This window comes from Sciurus vulgaris, assembly GCF_902686455.1.
Source record: "Sciurus vulgaris genome assembly, chromosome: 5".
Classification (NCBI taxonomy): Eukaryota; Metazoa; Chordata; class Mammalia; order Rodentia; family Sciuridae; genus Sciurus; species Sciurus vulgaris.
In genome coordinates this window covers 495,980-521,217 of record NC_136465.1, presented here as the reverse complement: position 1 = coordinate 521,217, position 25,238 = coordinate 495,980, and the positions used below count along the sequence as shown (strand labels likewise).

General features: G+C 56.1%; 1 protein-coding gene across 1 annotated transcript in view; it reads right to left on the bottom strand.

Annotated features, from left to right (window-relative positions):
- DLGAP2 (DLG associated protein 2) overlaps positions 1-25,238 on the bottom strand; it is a 663,652-nt gene that overhangs the window by 488,475 nt on the left and 149,939 nt on the right. Inside the window, exon 4 of the mRNA XM_079142912.1 lies at positions 4,763-4,817. Coding sequence (XP_078999038.1) covers positions 4,763-4,817 — 55 coding nt within the window. The remainder of the gene's footprint in view (positions 1-4,762; positions 4,818-25,238) is intronic.

The window sequence follows — 25,238 nt, the reverse complement described above, 5'->3', positions numbered from 1 at the left end:
CCTGGCACACAGCCAACAGAGGCCTTCCCAGTGTGGAAACTGTTCTCACGACCATCTTCCAGCAGGGCCCACTCAGGGCCTGCAGCTCTGGGGTCCTAGGCTGCAGAGGCCAGCCAGCTGCCTCCATTCACTCCAGTGTCAGTTCCTCATCCCGTGCTGTTTTGACTGGAAAATTCCATGTGGACAACGAAGGACTCAGCAAGGGTCTCCTTGGCATCACAGACCAAGAGCGTGAGAAACCTGCACTGGAATCACAGCAAAGCTTTCAAAAGGGGTGCGCAGTGGGTGTCCTGGATCTCTTCCCCATCGCCAGGTGGGCAATCAGGAAGGGCCACGGGAATGCCGCAGAACACGCACTGCTAGCGTCAGACTCACGTGTGGCCCCAGGACACAGCGCCTACCTGCAGACCTCTGTGAGCTGCCTGCCAGGTGACTAAAATCAATGAAAGAACATCTCACCTCCTGTTGCCTCACTGCACAGGCTTCCTGCCCAGTTGTGAGCCACATCCCTCTCAACAGGCTTGTGGAGAACAGCAAACTCACTTGCTGATCCTCCTGGACCTGTTTGCCAAGAAATTAAAAGCCCTTTAAAACCTTCAGTTCACAAGAAATTCAGGAGCTTTAGAACTACTAAATGCAGTCCTTCCCATGACTTCCACCAAGATTGCCCTGCCTCTCTGAGCTGAGTATGTGAATCCCCAGCACTGTTCCATTTCACCAGCCCTTCTGCTTGCTGAGGTTTGATGAGGTTGACCAGGCCTACCACCCTGAGGTCTCACAGAGCCTGTGGACTGTGCGTGTGCACTCAACATCCACACACAAGCAGCAGGACACCGGCTTGACCTGGAGGACATCACCAGGTTCAGAAGCCTGTGGCCAACAGTGACCCTGGTTCAGCAGCCTGTGGCCAACAGTGACCTCAGTCAAGGTTTCATTGGTTGGTGCGCCAGGAGGCAGCCTGCACCATGGAGAGGGTCCTGTCCCCAGTAGCCATTCAGGGAAGTGCCATGGAAAGGCCGCGCCTGCCAAGGTGGGAATGTGGCCCTAACAGAACAGCTCAAGAGAACCGACAGGGTAAGGGTGCCGAAAACCGCATTTAGCATGGCGCAGCTTAAAGTAGACCCAGTGGGAGAATTCAGACCCAGAAACCAGCAAACACAATGAATCAGGGTCCTGCCCCTGTGACCTGGCCCCAGGGAGGCATTATTCAACACTGACCAGCGTCAACCTGGCGGGACCCCGTGCCTGGCGCTCAAGTCTCAGGTAAGGCCACCAGTATTTGCAAATAAGCAACAAGCAGCCCAGAAACACATGGGAAACACTGACACCTCTCACCCACTTTTACAAACTGCTTCACAGTCACCGGCCACTCACTGTCAGCTAGAACCCAATGCACTCGAAACTCAAGTGCCGTCCCAGCTTAACCTGTCTGAATTCTCGTCATTTGGTTTCTGTCCTCAGTCTACACGGAAAGAATGGCTGACCTGGTTCATGATCAGCTCATTCCTGAAACTTCTCCTCCTTGGTAGGGGGACGGACCCTCTCCCCTTGGACATGGGGTAAGTGCTATGAGGCCACTGAGCTCCCATCAGAGCCCTGGCATGTGGGCAGCTGGAAGGAGAGGATCTGGAGCTGCCGCCAAGCCTCGACATGGTTCCCCAATGACAGGCAGTTCCGGAGCAAACCCCACTGGCAGCCAACGCCAGGAGCCAGGATCTGCCAAACAGAACAACCCCACAGGTTCCAGTGTGAATCCCCATCAGAAGACACACTCCCAGTCTACACGGCCCTTCACGTGCCATTCCACTGGCGTGTGCCGAACCTTCTTCATACCTAGCTGCACATGCCTCTCGTGACAGAGTTAGCGAAGAGAGACCAATCAAATACGCTGCTGCACCTGCACCAGGGAGCCGAGGTTGCTTCCCAGCAAGATGGGGATGGAAAGCAAGGAAGCCACTGCAGGAGCTGCAGGCTTAGAGGGAAGACGGCCTACAAGCAGAGATGGGCACAGCCCAGGAAGTAGCCAGCCAGAGCCCAGGATGTGCAAGGGAGCTGCCACCCACAGATGCTTCTGGAGCCACGCTGGACCCACTGTGCGCCTGACTGCCTCGAGTTCACCAAGACCCACCAGCCATGCTGAACACAGGAGCAGCCTTGCAGGAACAAGGGCTCAGCCATGGTACCCACGCTCCTCCAGTGCAACCCTTCCGTGGCCACTCCAGAGTGTCCAGAGACAGGCTGGCAGCACTGCCCATCCACACCTGAGGCCAGTGACAGCTGGCACTGGATGCAGCCAGAGACGGTGACGAGGACCCCAAACACAGCAGAGCCCAGCTCCCAGGAGCCACCCACCCGACAGCCTGCTCCAGGGCCCGTCCCGCACGCGCGGCTCGCAGCCAGCTTTCAGCCAGGTTCGAGATCCGAGGCACGGTAAGAGCCAGCTAGATGTCTCCAGAAGAGAAGGCAGAGTGCCAGGGCATCCGGGCCGAGTCGAGCCAGGGCCTCACGCACCCCCTTCAAGCCACACCTGGCCCTCGGCCGTGCTCCCTAAAAGCTGTCTGTGCTCAGGTCTGTGCTTCCAGAAAAGGCACAGACTCTGCGGCCATGCTCCTCCCTCATTGAAGAAGCATGACCCCGCCTGTCCTCAGTTCTCCTGAGCACAGATTTTGTCTTTCAAATGCAGCCATGCTTAATTCGAGACATATACTATCTATAAAGCTAAGGGCTCCTACAGCACTTCTAAAATGAGTGAAATCGGACAAGAAGATAGAAGCGACGACTCATATAGAAGTTGATCTTTTTTAAAATTGTAGTAAAATGCACATAACATAGAATTCACCACATTAACCACTCTGAAGGACAAAGTCTGGAGGCATCAGGCGCAGTTCCGTTGTCGTGGCCACCACCACCATCCACCTGCATAACGTTTTCATCTTCTATCACTGAAAGTTGATCTCCTCAACCAACTGTGAAAGCTCTTCACGAAACCAGGAGGGTAGAACACGCCGCTCACATTCCTGAGGACCTGCACGTGCCACTGAGACGTGGAGCAATCACGGTGTTTGTTTCCAGCAACATTCCCTGTGACCACACAGCCCTGGGCACTCTGACCTGCTCAGATGGTAAAAACCAGAGCGAGCACATCTGTCTGTTGAAGAGTAGTGACTCTCCCAGAGCTCTCCTTCCTGGGAGGCAGCCCCTTCCCTCTGCACACTGAACCTCAGCTCCCCACAACCTACTGCAGGTGAAGTGGTGAAGCACACCATGGTACAAGAGCTTGTCCAGAAAATGCCCAGGCAGTGTGCTGGTCAAGCCCCAGTGGACGTGGCCTCACTGCCTGGGGCAGAGGGCAACAGGGCTCCTCAAGGTGGGGACACCTTCCACACCAACCTGGAGTGCTGCACAAAACAGTCTCGAAATGCAGAGAACTCACTGCACACTTAAAATCGAACAAGGTCCTCAGAGGACCATGCTCAGCTATTAATGTGCTTCTTCATGTTCACAGTGCATCTCAGAACCAGAGCAGCGACTGGGATACATGGACTCATCTGGAAGCAAATTCCTCCCTAAGCGTGAGACTCACTGTCGGTTCTTCGCACATGACGCACTGGTGTTTTCACTGCTGATGAGGACTTCCAGAGACTAAACAGGCTCAAAAAATACTCAAACACATTCTAAACCTGCTTCTCCATAAGCAGGAAATATGCTCAAATTCATAGCCAAGATGTTTCAGTGGCTGAAAAACAAACATGAACAGTTCCTTGAATGTTTTGAAAAAGAATGTGGTCGGTAGCATAGTCTACCCCGTTCCTAAGTAAAAGACAAAGTCCTGCTTCCCTGTAACACTTTACACTGGGATGCATAACATAACATGTGCCTTCCAGCCCCTCAATAACGGTGCTTGCCAACCGAATGGACAGAACACCATTTGTATTACAGGAGAGCAAATCCAACAGACCATCACCAAAAAACAGTGCGTCATGGTCAATTTTGTGACAGTCAGAAAACAGTAAGGCGAGGTCAGCAGATCTGTTTCCCCCCAACAGCAATGTCCTGCAGCACACGCTGACCTCCCAAGAAGGAGGAGGCATGCTCCAACTTTCCTCAGACCGCAATTTCTTTGATGCAAACAACTCGCACTAGAAACTCCAGGCAAACAAGCAAACAAAACACTACCCACAGGATAACACACTACCTCAATTTCCTCCTTACCACTGAGACAACAGAGTTCCAAAGAAGTTCTTAGACCCTGTAGGAGCTTCAGAGCACCTCCCTCACCCACAGCACACAGTGCTGTCCACAGTGAGGGACTGCTCAGCAATGCCATCGAAGCTCCCACTCCAGGACCCTGCTGGTGTTTGACCAAGACCCCAAAGGGGGACCTGCAGCCAGTTCCTACCCTGGCTGAGCAAGGGCCCTGCACCGGTGGGCTCCAAACACACCCACACAAGCCAGCAGTGGGTTTCTTAGTAAGTACAATTAGCCAATGAAACAGCTTTGAAATCAATATATTCCACTTTTTAAGACAACCAGCTTCACTTAGAAATCCAAGCCAGCAGTCCTCCAAATCCTGTGTCAGCAAAGACAGACCTCCGCGCTCAGCTCACAACCCACTGTACAACCAAGTATCTTGATTTGGGCTTTATTCAGTTAACATATCATCTTGCACTAAAAGCCCAAGACACCAAGGTTAAGCACCATGCCTCTCCACTCTGCTGCAGACATGCAGCCGGTGGCCACAAATCAGAAGAACAGTGGGTACCTGTGTTCCTGTCTGGTAGCACACAGCAATGCTTCTGCAGAATGCCGGGCAGAACCTGTTTCAAAACAAATAAATAGAATGCATTTGGTTATTATTCAGGCAGAGAGAGGCATCTCATTAACTGCTGTGAGCATTTTTCTAATAAGGTCGTTCAACGCTGCACAAGGTCCACACTTCCAGGACAGTCTGGTCAGTTGAGCGGCACAGAAACTGCTGCCAACATACGCTTTCATCGGCAAGGCCGATCAGGTAAGTGATGCGGTGGTGAGGCTGCCGTGGTGAGGCTGCCTCCAGGGACATGTTCCCAACTGTGTCCTGAGAGGTGGTGAAAGAGCTGCCAGCAGGCAAGTGGGTCTGCTGGTTTTTCTTCTCAAATATTAGATGCCATTAGAGGCTGAAAGGGGCGCCTCACTGTGACCTCATGGCAGGCCTTCGAGGATCTGAGCCCAGGCACTCTCATCAGGGATGTGTCAGTGCAGAGAGAGAGGCATCCACACCCACGGTTGGGCACAGAAATCACAGGAAACAGCTTCTAAGAAAGCCCCACAACACAAAGCCAGTGCAAAGCACCAGCTGCAAAAATCCACAGCACAAGAGGGCGCGGCAGGAAATCTCATCGTGCTTCCTAAAGAACATCACAGCAGAGCTGAATCTCCATCTCACATGCTCTGGAGATGAGGCAGCAGCATCCCTGAGCCCCAGAGGAGCCGCAGGAGCCCCCAGGAGGCCAGCAGGACCTACTGCACCGCCATGCCCGCGAGGCAGAGGGAGTGCAAGAACTCAAAGAAGCAACATCCTGACAGGAGCCCTCGAACAGCTCAGCCTGGTCCAGCAAAGGGAAGGGCCTCATAGACTCCAGGAGGAAAACACAGGGCTTTCTCCTACTTCCCCTCCAGCTCTCCCATGCTAAGGAAAGAACAATCCTCTCCTGAGTATTACGATCCAACGCACGATGGCATTGCCAAGTTTCAACTCTGACTAAACCTAACAGACAGAAAGTCAAGCAATAATCAAATCAGTAACCATGATGTGTGCAAAACAGTCACAGTTCAGAAATGCTGACTTGGCGGGAGTCAGTCACTAGGCCCCCAAAACACTAGGCGAGCTGCAGAGCCGATGTCCTATGGGTGGCACTGTGCCCTCCTGGCCCTGCCGCTCCTGAACTGCCCTCCTTCCACACCCAGATGTGGGTGCACCTGCCTCTCTCCTCTTCATACCCCCAACGCATACCTGAAAACCAGGGGTCTCAGACCTCATGGCCCTACCTTCCCGCTCTACAGAGGGATCTGCATGCCCCTGCCCAGTATGTTCCCCAGGGCCTTCAAGTCAACGCCAGGCCTAGGAGCCAGTCTCCCTCAGAGGATGTTAAATGCCCACAAGGCTGAGAAGGCTGCAAGCTGACCAGTGGAAATGCACGCTTCCTTGGGAAGGCCTACTGAGTCCCACAGTTAAGCTTGCCTGCCCGAGAACCCTCCTCAGGCAACACCCTTCTCACTTCCAGAGGGGACAGAGCTGACCAGCCAACCACAGCCCAACCGAGCAGAACCACCCAGAAGGCTGTGCCAGGCCCAAGTTTCCGAGAAGAAACTCAGTGTCCCTTCCACTGATGCTGGTCCTCAGCCCCAGCCTCCCGGCACATGCCCCAGAGCACACAGAGGACACGGAGCACAGAGACCACACGCCACGCGTCCTGCTCCACCCTGACATAGACACAGCTGTATCCAGGTGCAAATTAAGTGGGAGTGATGCACAGGTGGCTATGGAGTGGCCCGGGTTATCATGAGAAGGGAGGGACATGGGAGTCCCAGCGCTGGCTGTCCACCCCCGCACCAACAGCCAGTACTGCCACCTTCCCTCCCAAACAACTCCCTCCAAGTGTGGCAGCCTGAGCATCGGCCAGGACCCTCTGAACTGGGGCCCTGCCCACCCGCAGACCTGCAGAGAGGCATGCAGTGGCGGGAGAGACCCCCACCACGGTGGACGAGGGGACCTGGAGGCAATGGCCTCACTCGGGCCTGTTCCACCGTGGTCTGACGGACGACACCCCTCCCCCACCTGAAGAGAGTCCACCTGCTGGGCTGCGTCCTGGGCCACACATGTGGGAGGACAGCTGGACAACAGCCAGCCGGCTTGTCAACATGCCCCTGCTCCCGAGGAGCAGCGTGGGGTCCAGCCGAGGATGCCTGATGGTGGGACCCCCCCAGCAGCCGGCCTCCCCTCACCTGCCTTTCTGAACACAAGAAGCTTGTGATCCACGCCACACAGCAAAACAAACGGACCAAGAGAAATCACCAACAGTCCACGGCAGAATCCACCTCGACGTTTCTGAAGGCAGAGACTCTGCGCTCTACAGTGGAGCTTGCATCTAATCCCGGCAACTTTCTGCTAGCCACCGTCACGGGTGGGACGCCACGTTCAACCTCGAGTCACAGCCTTGGAAGATGCCGAGCACAGGTCACTCCGCACGCCCCCAGTTGGGGTTGCATCGAGTCTGCGCTGCCCAGGACTCACGTGCCCGCCACCTGCTCTGAGGAACTGTCCCCACCGACGTGGCTGACCTTGGACCCTCTGTCCTGAGAATGCTGGCTCCAGTCCTGTTCCACCTTCAATCCTGATTCTTTCTAGGTGCCCTGCCAAGCGGGATTACCTTCTCTGACTGAGTAGGATCGGGAGGATGGAAATGCGATGCCCCACATCACCCTGCCTGCGCAACCTGGCAGGTGCCAGCCGAGCACCCCACAGGTTAAGATCGTGAGAGTGCGATTCAAGAGGCGGATGCCCAGTCGCCCTGGCTGCACGTCACGCTCTCACAAGCATGGCGCCCAGCGCTCTGTGGAGTGGGGTGGACGCTGAGCGCCGCAACATGGTGAGGGAGAGGCTGAGGCCAGGGCCAGGGCCAGGGCCCTCCTCACCCAGGCAGCACCGGGATGGAAAGCTGCACTGCCCAAGCCAGCCAGGGAAAGGGTCTCGGAGAGGGCAGGGAGGAGGGGAGGCCTGGGAACGTGGCTCTGACCCTGGCTGGCCCTAGCCTCGAGGACAGCGCCTAACAGCCCAACACAGCAGCCACTAAAGGCACTGCTGGCACCGCCAGAACCTCACCCCACCCCGTACTGATGAAGGCTTTTCTCCAGATCTGCTGAAAATGACCAAATAGAGTCAGCTGGCCCCCTTTCTAGATCCCATAACGCACCTACAGGGACAGATCAGGCCCACAGAATCCCCTGGACAACAGACACCTGTGGTCCCCCTCCTGGGATCCCTCTCTCTTTGGAAGCCCTTCTTTCTATCACTCTAATAAATCCTGTTACTTTGCTTCGCTCCGTGTCTGAGGATTTCATTCTTAAAATTCACAAGACAAAGAACGCGACCCCATGCTCCATGTTATAGCACCCCCTTTGCTGGCCTTCATCCCGTCTTGTCCTCCCCCTGTGGCCTGTCTGCAGACCCAGGCCCATGGGCTCTCCTCCACACCCCTCATGGCAGCTGCAGAGTCCATCCCTCTCTCCTGTCCCCCACCTCTGGGACTGAAGGTACCTGGAGTGAGAATAGGACCAGTTCACTGCTGCAAGTTTCACTAGAGCTGGGGACCCTAGTGGGGCCGGTCCCCCGTGGCTGCCATGACGAGGCACCACACACAGAAATGCCCTGTCTCACGGTCTGGGGTGTGGGCAGGGCTCTGTGCCATGGCAGGCTCCAGAGGAAGTCCCCTCCTGCCTCTTCCAGCCCTGCTCTGTGGTCTCCACAGGGCCTTCTCCTGGCCTGTCCCCGGGCCTTCTCGGACAGTGTGGCGCTCAAGCTTCCCCTTCCATGAGCACAGCAGTCCTGCTACATTAGAGCCCACCCCAGTGACCTTTCCCAGCTTGGTTCAATCTGCCAGGACCTACCTCCAGATCAGAGCACATGCCAGACCCCAACATACATTTTGGGGGGACATGATTCAACCCATAACATGGCAAAGTTTAGCAAATTAGGGAGTTCAAGTCAGTTGGTGTCCTTCCTGACTGCCGCTCATAGAAAGCCCCTATGCTCTCTGAGCCTCTGCTGCCTCACCTCAACCATAACGCAGAGCACACCACCTGGAGCTGGTGAACACTGAAGCATCCAGGTGGCACAGTGACGGGGTGTGATCAGCAACCTGCGAGCGGTAGCTGCCGCATCTCACGTGCTACCAACAAGCCCACCACAGCGCACAACCCGGGAACTGGGCAGATCCCGGCTCCTCACAGCCAGGCCAGTAAACACCGGGAGCCCACTGTGGTCCATGATGCCTTCCGGGCTCAGCAGCAGTCGGGACCACGTGTGCTGCCCATGAACCGCTTCCGACCCAGTCTGCGCACCACTGACACGTGGCACCCTCCACGGCAAAACCTTGCTACCACCAAACCTGCTAAGTAGCTTCAGGAGACATCTCGTTTTCATAAAGCTTGGCCCCAACCAGCTGATGACGAATCCAGAAACTGAAGGACAAAACTGCCCTGTCACTCACAGGACTGAAGAACACGGGAGCGGCGACCGCAGCCTGCCTGTGCCCTGCTGCCTGGCACGCCTTCAACACACAGCTCAGGGTCCCCTCTGCAGGCGGCCGCTTCCCTTCCCCCTGCATTTAGCTCTCATCATCTCCTACCTCAACCTCCCTGCCTCCTTGGCCCTCTCCTGACTCCTGGGATGGTCCCGCATGTTCCCATGGGCAGGGTGTGCCTGCTGGGCGGAACGTCGGGGTCCTCAGATGTGCCTTCTCCATGCTGCTCGTGCTGCTGCCCCGGCACGTTCTTCCTGAGAGCTCTGGTTTGCTTCCAGCCACCCCTTCCAGCACGCCCTCACACTCACACTGCGTCTTCTGAGTGGGTGCCCGGCACGTGCAGGAGTGACAGGGACTCAGCAGTGTCGTGCACTTGGTGGCCACTGGAGGAGACGCAGCTCTAGGTGGGCGGGGACCCATCTGGGTCGCCACCAGGCCTCCCTGTCGACCATGCCTCTCCTCCCCTCTAGCCTGTGTCCTGCAGGCTTGTGGGTCATCTGCCAGTGAATCCACTGGCTCTGTGGGCTTTGAATCACCCTGGACTGCACAGGGAAGCCCACGGTTGAGCCAAGGACGTTAGACACCGCGGGGCTGAAGAGGTGCCTCCGGTTTGCTCCAGGACCTGAGCATTGCCTGCTCAAGGGAGAGGAAAGAATTAAGATCCTGCACCAGAGAGATCTGCATTCTCCTGCCAGTCATGTCCACTCTGCATGTGCCGTGGACAGTGGTCAAGAGAGGACAGCCCTACAGCTCTCACAGCCAGAGAAAGGCTGGGTCAGAACCTGTCTCCTGGCTGCCAGCCCACCGACTGTCCCAGCCTGTCTGTACCCCTCATGCTCAGCCTGGCACTGGGCGAGGGTCTTGGCTTTGCTGGCTGTAGAGTCCTACACCCTCTGGGCCCTGGACGGCAGAGACAGGGACCATCAGGCACATGAAGAAAGCCCACTGTGAGGGACAAACAGAAACCACATGGATTTGGGCTGCGGGCAGGCCCTGGGGGAGCTCTCGCCCTGCACGACTAGCTCGGTCTGTTCTGCCATGGAGAGAACAGCTCAGACTTAAGACAAGAGAAAGCCTGGCTGTGCACTTGCACTGCCTCAGCACCCGTGAAGCACGCTGCGAAGCCAGCTCAACTCCCAGAGGCACCCACAAGCCCGGGCCCGCAGGGCTGGGGTGAAGCACCACCCACAGCAGGCATCTAGTCCCCACAGCTCTGAAGCCCCCAGACCAAGACCAAGGTGCCGGCCGCTTCCATGTGGTGAGGGCGGCTTCTCCCTGTGTCCCCATGAGGAGAGAGTGCTTTGGACTCTTCTCAGGAGGACACTGATCCCATCTCGAGGGCCCCAGCTACCCTGCATGGGGGTCAAGGCTGACTCACGGGACAAGAGCACTCAGTGTACAGCCCCATTTAAAGAGTCCGCCATGTGTAACCACAGTGGTCAATAAGAATACACAAGACTCGTATCAACCCCAAAGATGAAGCTCAGCTTGCCAGACAGAACTAGCAGCTCCTCCATAACGCTACAGCCGGAGAAAACCAGCAGGAAATCCTGTACTGGACACTGCCTTCAACTTCAAGGCACTGTTTTCATCAGAACAGGCCATGTGATCCAGGAAGAAGGAGCAAAATCCTTGGTGTCCCCCCATTGGGGACCAGGGGAGCCCTCCCTGTGTGACCCAGAAACACACGTACTGGACTCCACCTCTGCAGGACAGGAAGCCCCTGGGCTCTGTGCTGCATGTGGCTGCTCCGGTCCCTTGTTCTGTGGCTCCTCCAGCAATGCCCTAAGCACACTGGCACGGAGAGTGTGGCCCCGGACACACATGGCATGAGCACAGGCCTAGTATCTCTCGCCTCCATCACACACTGCGTTGACATGAGGGGACGCTGGCAGCCATGCAAACATCACCTTCAGGGCTGCAAGGTCCTATCTGCTGCCTCTGGGGGGCAGGGATGCCCAGAGGCCCTGCAGTGGCTCCAAGGGTGATCTGCCCCATAGGGACCACCTCCCGGGAGGTGATACTGCAGCAGCAACTCCCTCAGAGGACGCAGGGTGCATATCATCGGAGCCACCCGGAGGTGCAGGGCCAGGTGCCTCAGCCCGCCCGAGGAGGAGTACTTCCAACTCTGTGTACCATGAGAGCTGTAACACATCGTCCATTCCATTTACGCTCCTCAGGAACAGTGACAGGGTGGCAGGGTCCTAGTCAACCCTGCCCCGAGCAGAGAGCCTGCTGCTCGCACATATGATGCCCACTTAGCATGTGGGGAGCTGAGCAAGGATGAGCAGTGGGCTCAGAAGGAGCCAGAGCACCTGCCCTTCTCCTCCGTGTTCCCAAGCCGGTTCCACTGCTCCTGAGGTACGCAGACCACACGCAGCCCCAGGGTGACTCCATCCAGTCAAAACCACCCGACCTGCTCCCCACCAGCTTTTCCCTGGGACATCCACCATCTCCCACCAAGGGCACGGGAGTGGTTTCCAGTCCACCTGTTAAAATCTCCAGGGGCATCTGCCCACGCTGCAGAGAGGCAGGAGCGATGCCCCTCAGAGGGAGGCCGCTGAGACCACAGCCAGGGAAACAGGCTTGGATGACCAGGATATGCAATGCGGAATAGCAGAGTCCCAGGGAGGGGCCACGGCAGCTGCCACTCATCTCAGCAGCCCATGCTCCCGGCCCGCTGTGCACAGAGCTGAGCACATGCCCCTGTGATCCTCTTCATGTGACTCAGAACAAACCATCTGAGACGGAGGCGGGCTGCTAGGAGCCCTGAGGTATGGAAAGCCCTGCCTGGCTCACCAGCAGCTTGACGCTCGGGAGACCTCAGTGCTTGTAAAATCAAAAACCAGATGCTCGCCAGCTGCCCTGTGTTCCAGCAACAGGGGGATAGCCACAAATCAGGAACTTCAAGCCACACACACGAATCCTTTAGTCCAAGTTACTGCCCCATTGCAAGTAGAAAGTGGCCAAACCACATCACTTCACTCTACAGGACATTTATGTGAGTTTAAACATGGTGGGAACCGCCCCCAGTCAGCTCAGGGCCATTTGGGCCTTTCCCAAACTTCAGCAGCTACCTTCCTGGAACCAGATCTGAGCAGGAGTAGCTGCCTAAGATGCAAGAGAGCACTGTTTCTGACGTGCAGGGTTCTGGAGGGGCGAGGCGACCTTGAAACGGGCCACCTGGCCTGTGGGACACCCGCCCTTGGCCGTGGCCTGCAGCTGCCACTGCACATTCACCCCCCCACAGGGAGGGACGTGCAGGCTACAATTCAGATGCTCCAAGCAGCTCCTTTATTCTTGTCAATAACAGTAATGGCAGTCTTGGAAAATCAAGTGTTCACGTTTCATGTTGTCAGTGAGTGGCTTGCCCTAGACCCAGCCTGGCCACCACCGTCCCCGACAGGCTCTGCAAACCCTGGCTGCTCCGCCAGGGACCCCCCACTCTCCCTCCACCTTGCCGTCTGCACGCCCCCACAAGCACTCCCCTCCTCCTTCCACGCTGACGCCCACCTCCCCTGCCGTCTCTTCCCCAACCTCGAGCCTCAGGGTGCCAAGAACACAGCCCTGCAGCTGCCTCTGTGCACGGCCATTTATTTCTAGGCAGCTCACCTGGGCCCTGGATTAAGCTCTGAAGACTCTCTGAAGACTGGGCTCAGCCCTGTGCCTTCTCCTGTCTGGATTTCAGAGCTGAGTATGCAGCCACCCACTTCTGTCTGCCCTGGGAAGTCTGCCCACACATAGGCCCTCCCACCCTATGCCACCCACCTGAGACACACCATCCCCACCCTTGGGGCCAGGATCCTTGGCCAGCCTCCCTCCTCTTCCAGGTCTACCCTCCATCAGATGCCATCAGGGAACCTGCATCTCTACCTGCTGCCCAGGAGCTTCACACCGAATGCGCCCACGGGCTCCAAGCCTCCTGCTTCCACTCTTGGTCTCCTATAATCTGGTCTTCCAGCACATCGGAAGGATTCTTTTCAACAGTTGTGCTCTATCATCTGCCCAGGGCCTCCATGGATGCCCACAACACCTCATCCTCCCAGAGTCCAAAGGCCAATGCTAGGGCCTAGAACTACTAACCCAGCCTGACCCAGCTTCTGGCACAGCAGTCTTAAGCTGCTCCCTGTGTGCCAGGCACATGGCCCAGGGACCTTGCACCTGCCACAATCTGCCTGGGAAGCCCTTCTCCAGGTACCCCACAGACACCTGGTTTCAGGTCTCCCCAGAGATGCCTCTCCCTGAATCACCCTGTCCCCCACGGATGCACCTTGTCATATCTTGTTACCAGCTCTCCCTCTGCACTGCCCAGAGGGATGCTCTGTGAAGGAAGTCTTGTCTGAGGGGTTCTGCTGAAGCAACCTGTATCAGAGATCCTCAGACATGGTCAGATCCCGTAGTCTGCCTCAACAGCCCCGTCAGGAAGGTGAGGACAGTCTGTGGCCTGCAGTGTCTGAGCAGCCCCTTAATGACACCTCCCATGTCTGAGCTGGGGTGCAGGATGCCCACTGCAGTGGCAAAGAACTCGCCCAGGTGAGATGTGGCTGTGGCACTCAGAGCCCAGCATGGCCCTGATGCTCCACTGTCCTTACCTGGTTCAGTCTTCTCAGTGGTTCCGCGAGCAACGTCACCATTGCTGCTACTGAGAAGGAAAGAAGCCCAGGCACCAGGAGTTGAATGGTGACCAAACAGTGCCCAGCAAGGCCCTGGGCAGTGGGAGCCCAGGCCTCTCCCCCACAGCTGGTGCCGAGCCCTGCATCTGAGCAGCCTAGGCTCTGACCCCTCCATGCCCGCCCGCAAAGGGTCTTAGAGTTCTCCACGTGCTGCAGCCGCCAAGCCCAAACCTCAGGGACTCTCTCCTACTCCGGTGTCCATCTCCAGCCAGTGCAGGACCTGGCATGGGGTCCCCCACCTCACTGGAAACTAAGCCTCCCAGGCAAGGGCCTGTCCCGTGAGGCCACACCTGTGAGGGGAGGAGCACCCGCTGCGGCCAAGAGGAAGGGGAGGAGCACCCACTGCGGCCAAGAGGAAGGGGAGGAGCCACACCTGTGAGGGGAGGAGCACCCGCTGCAGCCAAGAGGAAGGGGAGGTGCACCCGCTGCAGCCAAGAGGAAGGGGAGGAGCACCTGCTGTGGTCAAGAGGAAGCGAAGGGGCCACACAGGCCCCGACCGCTGTCGGAGGAGCAAGGTCCAAACCCTGGCCTACGGGAATCCTGGGAACTGCCACATTCACACAGAGTGTCACGCTCTCATAGCAACGAGACCAGCCCGGCAGGCCTGGGGCTGCTGACCAAGGTGGTCTCGTCCTGGGGAAGGTGAGAGTCAGAAAGGTCAGGCCTGTTCTCCAATAGTGTCCCAGAGCCTGGAAAGGCCCCAGCATGGAGTGGGGGCACTGGAAACATCACTCAGAAGAATGGACAGTTAACAGAGATGCACAGGAAAGAGCCGCTGAACTCATCGTGAACCCACAGGCTCCCTGATGGGCTGAACTCCCCAGGAGACGCCTCTGCAGCAGGGAACCCAAGGCAGTCGGGGTGGCGGGGGTTGGCCTCATCCTCCCCTGCACTGACATTTTTCTTCTTTCCTGCCACAGACAAGGGCACATGCTTGCTCCATCTATTTAATTAAATCTAATTAAATTTATTTGCAGCACAAGAAAACTTGAAAGCACAGACTGACTGACGAGATCGATCACAAGTGCACGCTCACTAAATCCCTCCTCTTGGCAAGGTTGAGAGGCACCAGCCAAGCCTCAGGGTTGCTCCTCGGTGTTTGTCTTCCTTGCCGTTGAACTTGGGTGCAAGACCATGAGGCCCGTGGGCACTTTAGCAAATCTCATCAGGGTCTTGGCAAAATGAGGAAGGCTGCCCCTGCGGCCGGAGACTGAATGTGCTTGGCAGCTGGGCAGGGCTCAGTGGGTCTGACCACGTGTCCTACAGACTGTGTCTGCCCTCCACGAACACCTCGCTTCAGGTCCTCATCAGAGGCAAGGGGACATCTTTAGCCTGAGGTTCCTCTCTGATGGGGAAGCCCTCTATGGAGGCAGCTCTGCCGCCGGTAACTGCTGGGAGATGTCTTCTTCTGCCTTCCTGCTCCCCAGCGCCTGGCACCCACCCTTCTACGTTCTGTGTCTCTAAGTCTGGCAACTCCAGGACCCAGGACCTCACAGGAGAGGGCTTGTGCTGGGCTCGTCGCTTTGTGCCTGCCTTATTTCCTCCTGGACTCGACGCTTGCGCACACTGCGGCAGGTGTCATAGTTCCATCTTTGAGGCCAAACACCATTCCACCATATGCATGTGCCGCTGGGTGTCCAGCCCGCCCTCCGCCCGTGGGCCCTGCCTCTGTGCCCAGTGCTGCTGTGAACCGGGTGCCAGGGGCCCTTCAAGACCGCCTCCCACTCTACCTCCAGTCCCTACGCCCTTGGTGGGCTGTTTCACCACAGCACTGTCTGGCACCGGGGCTCCAGGTCCTCCTCATGCTTGCCGTGCTTCTCGCTGCGTGTTTGGCAGGAGCCCTCCTTGGAGAGGCAAGCTGGTCTGTCTGCAGCACTGCTCACACACCCTCACCACATGCTCCCTGCCACATGGGCCAAGGGAGGGGTCAGAGCAGCCTCCACATCCCGCCCCCTCCAGAGCCTCCAGGACGCCTGCAGGGTCTCTTCTGCACTCCTAGGCTGACTGGGACCACGTGACATTTTCCATGTCTGCAGCAGTATTTTAGGATTTCCTCTGCAAGGTGCCTGCCTGCGTCTGGCACCCTTAGCTGTGGTTCACAGGTATCTCCAGCCGTCGCAGATGCCGCTCTGCTCCCAGGGCCAGCCGTCTCCCGCAGGCTCTGAGGCCCTGAACCAATCTCCCCACTTGCTGGGGCACAGGGCTGTCCAGCATGGCCTCGGGGGCAGTGCAGCAGCCTGGCTCTCCAGGGCTCCAGGCCCAGCCACCACGTGCTGGGTAGAGGCGGAGCCAGCAGCAGCACTGGCTGCCTGACGACCCAGGGCCATCCCCGAGGGCACCCTGCTTTCCTGCACCATGTGTCTGCTCAGTGGTGCCACCTGCACTGCACTCAGCTCCGCAGCTCGGGCCTTCTGTTTCTCACGCCACGCACAGCGACTTTTCTCCTGCCTTTCTGCTGACTCATGTCCTGAGCCTTTTTCAGAATTGAAGCTTGATAAAAGACCTGGTCTTCTCCTGCGCCACACTCCTGGTCCTTCAGTCTCCTGATGCTGCTGCCCACCCACAGTGCCACGGACGGTGTCTGCTGAGGAACGCGGCCTCCTGGGCGTGGACTGTGTCGTCTCACCAGCCCTCATCACAGCTCATCCCCACCCTGGAAGGAGTTGCTGCACCCGCATTCGCAGACCATCTGGACAGCATCCCTCACCTGGGCTGCACCTCTGGGGTGTGCAGAGGGCAAGGGCAGGGAGGTGGCTTCACTGACCGCGCGGCAGGGGGGAGGAGGAAAATGCCCCCAGGGAAGAGCACGGGCTTTGGGGGTACTCAGGGCCACCCTGGGACCAGGCAGAGGGACAGTTCCCAGTCAGGATGGCCAGGAAGAACATTCGAGGAGAAAGAGCATCATGCACGGGGTCTGGGGTGAAGAGGGGCAGACACCACCATGCTGGGCGTGGAGGCTGGGCGGTGCACAGAGCATGCAGGCAGACTGATGCAGACAGAAGCGCAGGGGCTGAGGGCACCAGGCTGGGGTGTGCAGGGGCTGACGCGAGGCCTTGCTGTAGGCACGGTGACCAGCTCTAGTCTCCCCACTGAACCCCGCGTGCCACACAGCACTAGTGACCGCACAAGGGCAGAAGCCACAGACGTCTTAATGAAGAGACTCAACCAGACTGGGGGTATCAGTATTTTCCCTGCCACACTTCACAGCTTATCACTGGGAGTGAGAGTGACAGATTGCGTGCTGCTGATAGAGAGGAGGCGCACGGCGGGTAGAGGGCCAGAAGCTGTTCGTTCATATTTACTTCACTGATGCACTAAAGTGCTCCAACTGCAATTCTGCTTCCAAAATATAATAATCTGAGAAAACGTAACAGATTCTCAGTCAAATTAAAGGGGCAAATGTCTTACATAAAACTGAGTGAGATTAGATTCACAGCCTGGCTGAGTTCATACAGAGCTCTCATTACTACTGTGAGAGTATGTTAGAGCCCAAAGAAAGGGTGTCTACTAATTTTCTCAAAAGTAAAAGACCCTACCCTAGGTTGCATAATTTTCCTGAGTTGCTTTAAGAAGAAACACTTGCTCTGAAACGTGAGCTTAAATTTACTACCATAAGATATTCTGAAGACGATTTTTGCAACTTTGTGTGAGCCTCGATAAGCTCACAAATGGAGATGGATCTCACTGACTCGCTGTTGAGCACTTGTGGGCAGCCACCAGCATGAGCGACTGCAGCTGCTGGAGACAGTCAGCCGTGCCAGAGGACACAGAGTGACAGGACCCATCCCACGTCAGCATTGTCCATGCTGTACCAGAGCGGAGCTGAGAGCATTAGGGTCGGCATCAAAGGGACGCCTATCCCAGCTGGCGGGGGCCCTTCTCAGCAGAAGCTGTGCTGAGTCTGCCAGCGAGCAGAGCTGTCCCCGCCAGTGGACACTCCCCTCAGCAGAGGGGAGGCCCCCATTCACAGCCTACCAGCGGGTGGTATCACAGGTGTGGACTGCAGAGGAACACTGACAGGCTGTCACAGAGAACGAAGTCCTTAGCGTGTGCACCTAGACACCATCCTGGGGAACAAGCAGACTTGCACTCCACGTGACCCTCAGGTGGAAAGCACGAAGAGTTACAGGGGAAGAATATGGAGCAGGGGTCAGTTCAAAAAATGCAGTAATAACTCAGCCAAGAGTGGATGGAGAACGAACCTGAGGGAAGAGGTCTGACAGCGTGGAAGGAGAAGGGCCAGGAGCACAGGGATAGAAGACCACAGCCAGAAGGATGCCGCCTTCCTCCCCACAGAGAAGACCAAGGATAGGAAGTGAACAGAGGGTCCCATGAGGTCAGGTTGGGAAGGAGAGAAGGGGTCTTGTGACAGGATTCACCTATGGCCAGACCTAGTGAGGCAGGTTGGGCAGCTCAGAGGATGCAGACCAGACAGAAAACTCCCCGGGGCAGGAGAGACACAGAGGACAAGGGTGGAGAGGGAGTCCGGTCATCAGAGAACCCGGGGCTGTGGCTGGCTGCTATCTCGTCAGCCTTGGGGGCACACACCCACAGCCAGCCCTCTAGCAGCGTCCACTCTCTGGATGTGGAGCAGAGAAAGCCCATCACCAAGGTTGCCAAGCAGCAGGACGATGGGTGGGGGCACAGGTGCACTGGTGGCCAGCAACATCCACCTGGTGTCCACCTGCACGTGACTCCTTAGAAAGCAACCAGGACAAGAAGGGCAACAGGCAGATCCTTGGTCAGCTGTGTAGCATGTCCAAGTACGGGCCCGCGAGGTAGCAGAGTGCCCTCGGAGGACAGTGCAGACTGGAGGCACGCACCCCGAGGCGGGCGAGTGCGGGGCCAGGGACGGGGCTGGGAGCCACGCTTCAGGCACCTCGTCCTCTGGGTAGCCTGTGCTGCAACAAGTGCCACGGCACAACCGGCATCGTCCCCAAGGTGGCAGTGAGCCCAGGTCTTCACAGACCACTGCCCAGCCAATAAGGGACACCAGCACTGGCCCTGCACTTCAGAGAATAAATGGGTCAAACCCAAACTCCCTTTGTGATCCTTGGGAAAATTCTAGAAGCATTGTCAATGCAAAAAACAATGATGATAAACATAAGCAAGTTTTTCCACACACAACCCGATCAGCATTGGTCAGGAAGGCCCGGGAGCCCCAGTGAAGCCGAATGCCTCCACGCAGGACTGAGAACTGCGTCACGGAAACCCTGCGCCTCTCAGACACTCCCCGTCACTCCCCACAGCTAAGGCGGTCCCACTCTGGACCAGAAGGCGCCAGCTGCCTCCCCCGGAGGACGTGCATCCGCTGACTGTGCATCTCTGTCTGAACCAAGACACCCCTCACTCAGCTCCCTCTTGAGTACTTCCTCCCAGGTTAAAAGGTAGGATGACCCCCACAGGACAGGAGAGTCCCGAATGGCCTTCTCCCCATGAAACGCCAGAACACTGCCTGACCCTGGAAAGGACCTAAGGGGAAGCAGCAGATGACTAAGAGGCTCTTCAAGAAAATCTGCAAAAAAGAAAGGCAGGCAAGTGTGGCGACTGCTTCTCCCACCCGCCCAGCTCAGCAAGGCAGTCTCCCCTGGGCAGGGCCTGTCCACACAGGGGACAGTAAAGAAGCTCCTTCCAAAGATCTGTCACCTGTCACGGGGTGCAGAGGCGGAGCAGTCTACACCTGAGCGAGCTCCGGAGTGCGGAGTCTGCGGGGAAGGTGAGCTTCAGCAGATGTGGTGCGGCCGACTCGGTGGGGATGGGACGTAAGGCAGTGGGGCGTGTCCTCTCACATGCGAGCAGTGCGAACCCGGGACCTCCTTCGAAGCCTTCAAAGCAGACAGCTTGACCGGATGCGTTAGTGGGGAAAGGCACGCTCGGGTGCCGTAGACGTGGACAGCAGTCAGCTACAACTCCTGAGGCTGCCCAGCTGGACGTGGCCAGGGACAGAGCCAGAGGGCCCACACACACTCATGCCGGGGTGTGGCCTGTCCACAGCCTCGCCTCCCTGAGGGACAGCTTCACACTCAGCAACAGGTGGCAGTGGGACAAGTGCCCCCAAAATGATCCAGTCAGCTCTTAGACGAATGGACCTGCAAATGGCCACAGCAATGGGAGGGCACCAGGGTGGAGAGCACGCGGCTCACAGTCCAGGGTCCAACAGCAGACCGTGAGACGCAAGAATGGGAGCGGCCACCCTGGAAACCAAGCCACAAACACACTCACGGAGCCCAGAGGCCCTGTGAGGACAGCAGAGCTGACAGCTGACGTGCGTGAGGAGCATAGCAAAGACAGATCATGGAGACATCCAGGGCAATCCAGGTACTGGAAGGCAAAACTCCTGAGGTCAAGACTCACTGGAGGGCCTGCAACAGGAGAAGAGTAAGGACGCTTGAAGAGGTCATCAGAACTCGTGCAAGCTGAAAGAAAAAGAAAAAAGCAAGAAGAAACTGAAGAGTCAGGAGATGGGGGCACCATCCTTCCCACACAAACAGGCACAGAGCTAGGACCCTGGGGTGGGAGGACACAGCAGAGAGCACACAAGAAATGAAGGCCAAAATGCCCCAAATTCGAGGAAACCGTCACAACCTGGAGGCTCAACGAGCTCCACGCAGGACAGAGCAAAGAGATCCGCAGCTGTCGCAGTGAGGATGCTGGCCGAGACCAGGAGAGGGGCGGGAAGGCTCCGAGAAGCTCGCCACTCACGGGGCAACACAGACTGAGGGTGGCTGGCTTCTCGTCAGAACCGACGGAGACCAGAAGGCCGAACACCACACCGCAAGTACTCAAAACAGCAAACACAAAGCTGTCAAGCCAGGTTCCCACACCCAGCAAGACCATCCTTCAAACATGAAGGCCAGAGAGAGACATTCCCAAGAAAACAAAACCAAGGGACTTCACTGCCAGCAGATCCATCTTTTCAGAAAATCCAAGAGGAAGTTTCCAGGCTGACCACAGGTGAACCCTGGTGGTGACTGATCCACACGGAATGAGGTGGTAACTACAGAGTATAAAGACGATATACATGCATACTGTCTCCTTTCTTCTCAGCTGATCAAGATGAAATCGTATGAAATAACGTGTGTGGAAGTATTGCTGGGCCTAAAACAGGGACACCTGTGTGACGTTTCTGCCAAGGGCAGCACAGGAGATGTGTGGGGCAAGGCTGTCTCGCCCAGGGGACGCTGACAGGTGGCAGAGAAGCACTGGGAACAAGACGCCCTGGGTCAGCAGCACGCAGAGACAGAGGGGTTCAGGAAATGCTGCGGGGGTGTGAGAAAGCTTCCCGCCCAGAAGCAGGGCTTCCAGACGTGACTGGAGTTAGGCTGCGTGCACAGAAAGCCGAGCCCAGGAAGTCAAGGTACCAGAGGTGAACCTGTAAACACATGGGAAGAACTCAGAAAAGCAAAGAAATCATGATGCTTCATCAGAAATGCTCCATGCGAAAAACGAAAAGCAGTAGGAAGGGACAGAGGCATCAAAAAGAAGTGAGACCCACGTGAGCAAAGTCCAGCAGCCAGTGTAGCTCCAGCTGTACCCCTGACATCAAGCGGATCCACTTGGACCCGGCACAGAGCCCTCGCCTCTGCAGGCGAGCGAGGACGTCTCCAGACAGCTCAGGCCCAGCCACAAAGCAAACCTCGACAAACCTAGGGCAGCAATAGCCGGGGCCATTCCCTGACCACTATGGAAGGAAAGGAAAAGTAACCAAAGAAATTTGAGAAAAGTCAGGAATTCATGGAAATTATACCCAGCACTCCTAAATAAGTAAGAGGAAATAAACCAAAAAGAAAAGAAGAAAACACTTTTTGGTAACGAAAATGAACATTCAGCACACCAAAACCAAGGGACATGGCTAACCAGTGCTCGGAGGGAAATCACCACTACAAGCATCTACGCTAAGAAAGAACGAAGATCGCAGATCAATAAGGTGCGGGAAGAAGAGCAAACGAAAGCTAAAGGAAGAGGGAGGAGAAAGTGCACCCAAACATAGATCAATGACCCAGAGAAACGGGGATAAACACGCCCAGGCCAGCCTCTTGGAAGGCCCGACAAGCACACCTTCAGCCAGAGCCACGGGAGAGGAGGCTGTGGTCGGAGGACTTCAGGAGAAGCACAGGAGTGCAGCGAGCAACTGCAGGCCAGTCAGCCAGCAGAGAGCCGCAGGGAGGCCGCAGGAAGAGATGGGGACGTCCAAAAGGCCCTGTGCGCAGTCCCACAGCAAGGGAGACACAGACGGTGACCAGAGAGCTGTCCCTGGGGAAAAGCCCAGGCCACAGGGCTTCCCCCTGATTTCTGCCAGGAGTGTGAGGAAGAAAGCCAGTACTTCACCATTTCTTTCAAAAGGTAAGAAGAAATGGAATGCCTCCCAACCTGCTTTCTGAGGCCAGCGTGTCCCAGCGCCAGAAGAGGACGCAACAGGACGTCCAAGAGAGGAAGGCTAAGAATGGATACTTCCTATGACTGCGGAGGCGAGAATCCTCAATAAAATACAAGTAAAGGGAATCCAGCAGCACGTAGGAATTATAAAGTGCTAATTAAAGCAGTAAATCAGGACTAAAGGAGCTTCCTCAATGCAACCAAGGGCATCTACTAAAGGCACACAGCCAACATCACACCAGTGGGGAGAGAATGGACCCTGTTCTCCTGGGTCAGGAACCAGGAGAGGGCGCCAACTCACCCCTTCCTTCCAGCGCTGTGATGGGGTCCTTCCCGGACAGTCACAGAAAAGAATAACAGTCCGCCAGACTGTTTCTGTTTCCTGAGGGAGTCATCCTACACACAAGAAGCCCTAAGAAATCCACTAAACTGTGAAAACACAGAAACAAGCTCAGCAAGGCTGAAGAACCAAGTTCTTTAAAAGTCTGGTGTGCTGCTCACCTGAAACGAGCAATCTGAAAATTAAACTAAGAAAATAAGTTCCTTTATGATAACATCAAAAAGGATGAAATGCTAGGAAATACATTTAACAGAAGTGTAAAAACTTACAGTCTGGAAACTATAAAACACTGTGGAAAGGATTAGAAACCTAAGTGAAAGAAGAGACACCCATGCTCACGAAAAGATGCGTTCACCCCAAAATGGCCTGAGGGGTCAACGCAACAGAGAGCCCACACGTGGCTCCTCTGTGGAAGTCACGGGGTTGTTCTTGTAATGCATAAAGCTGCTCCCCCGCCCACCAGGCGCAGCCATTGTGCCCGCCTCCCAACCACTTGTCAATCTGTGAACATCCTGGCGAGCTATTGGTTCATCAGTCAGCTTGCAAGTGTCCTTCTCCCATATTGGTCCCCTGTTGGCCGGGCAGAATTCAACTGTTTTACTGTAGCTTCCCACCATTTTTTTCATCCTTCTGTCTGTCCTACTCACTTTTCTCTATCCTCCTGGCTTTCCACCCTCTCTACGCGCGCCCTTTCGTTTCCTTTCTCTTTTCCTCTCATTTTCTCTCTTACCCCGCAGGGAGACACTGTTTGCTTAATAAACTCCCTTATGTGATTTCCTGCATCCGGCGTGGTTCCGTGGAACTCCTTACAGTTCTCACCTTCATGAGCATGGCAAGGGCCCAGAACACTCGGAACAGTCTTGGAAAGGATCCGCAAAGGGGGTCACCTGCCAAGCTCGACACCTGCCTCGGCGGTGACCAGGAGAGCGGGCTGGCACCGTGAGGACAGGTGGCAGATGAACGCAGTACAGTCAAGAATCCAGAGGCAAGCCATTCTTCATGGCCAGTGGGTGGTCACCTGGATCCAAGACCATGGATGGTCAAGCATGTGGACCCACATGCCCACAGGGCCGAATCCTGACTTCACGGCACACAAAAACCCTAAGTGGGTAAAGACATGTGTGCCAGAGCCGGACCACAGAGCCAGACCACAGAGTGGACCACAGAGTGGACCACAGAGCCGGACCACAGAGCCAGATCACAGAGCCGGATCACAGAGCCGGACCACAGAGCGGACCACAGAGCCGGACCACAGAGCTGGATCACACAGCCGGACCACAGAGTGGACCACAGAGCCGGACCACAGAGCCGGATCACACAGCCGGACCACAGAGTGGACCACAGAGCCGGACCACAGAGCCGGATCACAGAGCTGGATCACAGAGCCGGACCACAGAGTGGACCACAGAGCCGGACCACAGAGCCGGATCACAGAGCCGGACCATAGGGTGGACCACAGAGCCGGACCACAGAGATGGACCACAGAGCCGGATCACAGAGTGGACCACAGAGCCGGACCACAGAGCCGGACCACAGAGCCGGACCACAGAATGGACCACAGAGTGGACCACAAAGGCCCTAGAAGAAAGCAGACCTGGAAACCTGCAGGCCAGGTGAGCAGGTGTGTGGACAGCGCAGGAGAACCGGGGACTCCCAGCAGGGATGCGCTCCCTGGGACAGCTGGCTCGCACAGTGTCTCGAATTTCACTCAGTAAAACTGTTCTTAAAGTTGAAAGAGAAACTCCTCAGTGGAAATGAATTTGGTTGTAGTTAAAATGTCCATGTAAAGTTTCTTCTGGATTTGAAATCAAATAATAAAAATTTTAAAAATAAACAAATTACTAAAACTAAAATGTAAACAAAAGAAAAACTTCCTTCTAAATTTTGGGGGAACAAAGAGAAAATATACTAAACAGACACATATAGCACAAAGCACAGTATGAGATTTTTTTTAAGTTTTTAAACCATAAAGACAATGATATATACATTTGAACAAGAACAGCACAAAATATGCCCATTATAATCATATGCTAAAAATAAAAAAAACACCCAGAAAGAGAAAGATGCACAATGTATCGAAATAAGAGTCCACCCGCAAGCTCTCCAGGAGAGACAGACACGGACAGGGTGGAGGTGCTCCCACACAGCATCACAGGCTCCAGGGCAAGTGTCGAGAACAGAAGAGGAGGTGACAACAAAGAGCAAACGTCACCTCCGTCAGGCACCCAGCTGCAGGAAGCAGTGAGAACTAGGGTAGGTGAGAAGAAATCAGCAAGACCCCGGAGCACCCACTGTAGAAAAGCGCACCTGTCTCCCCACTTGCGACACCAGGAGGCAGCTCTGGCAGGAGGACAGCAGGTCCCGGCGAGCCCGCAGCACAGGGCAGGGATGCAGACCTAGTGTATGCACAGGTGGCACCTCAAACTCATTCGCCAGTTTGTACAAAAGACAGTTGAATTAATGAATTCAGGAGTGGGACGACCTGAAAGTCGTTTGAAGGAAAGGTAAGTGTCCCTGTGTTGTGAACGGAAGGGATCTGCAGTGCAGATGGCAGCTTGGTCCCCGAGG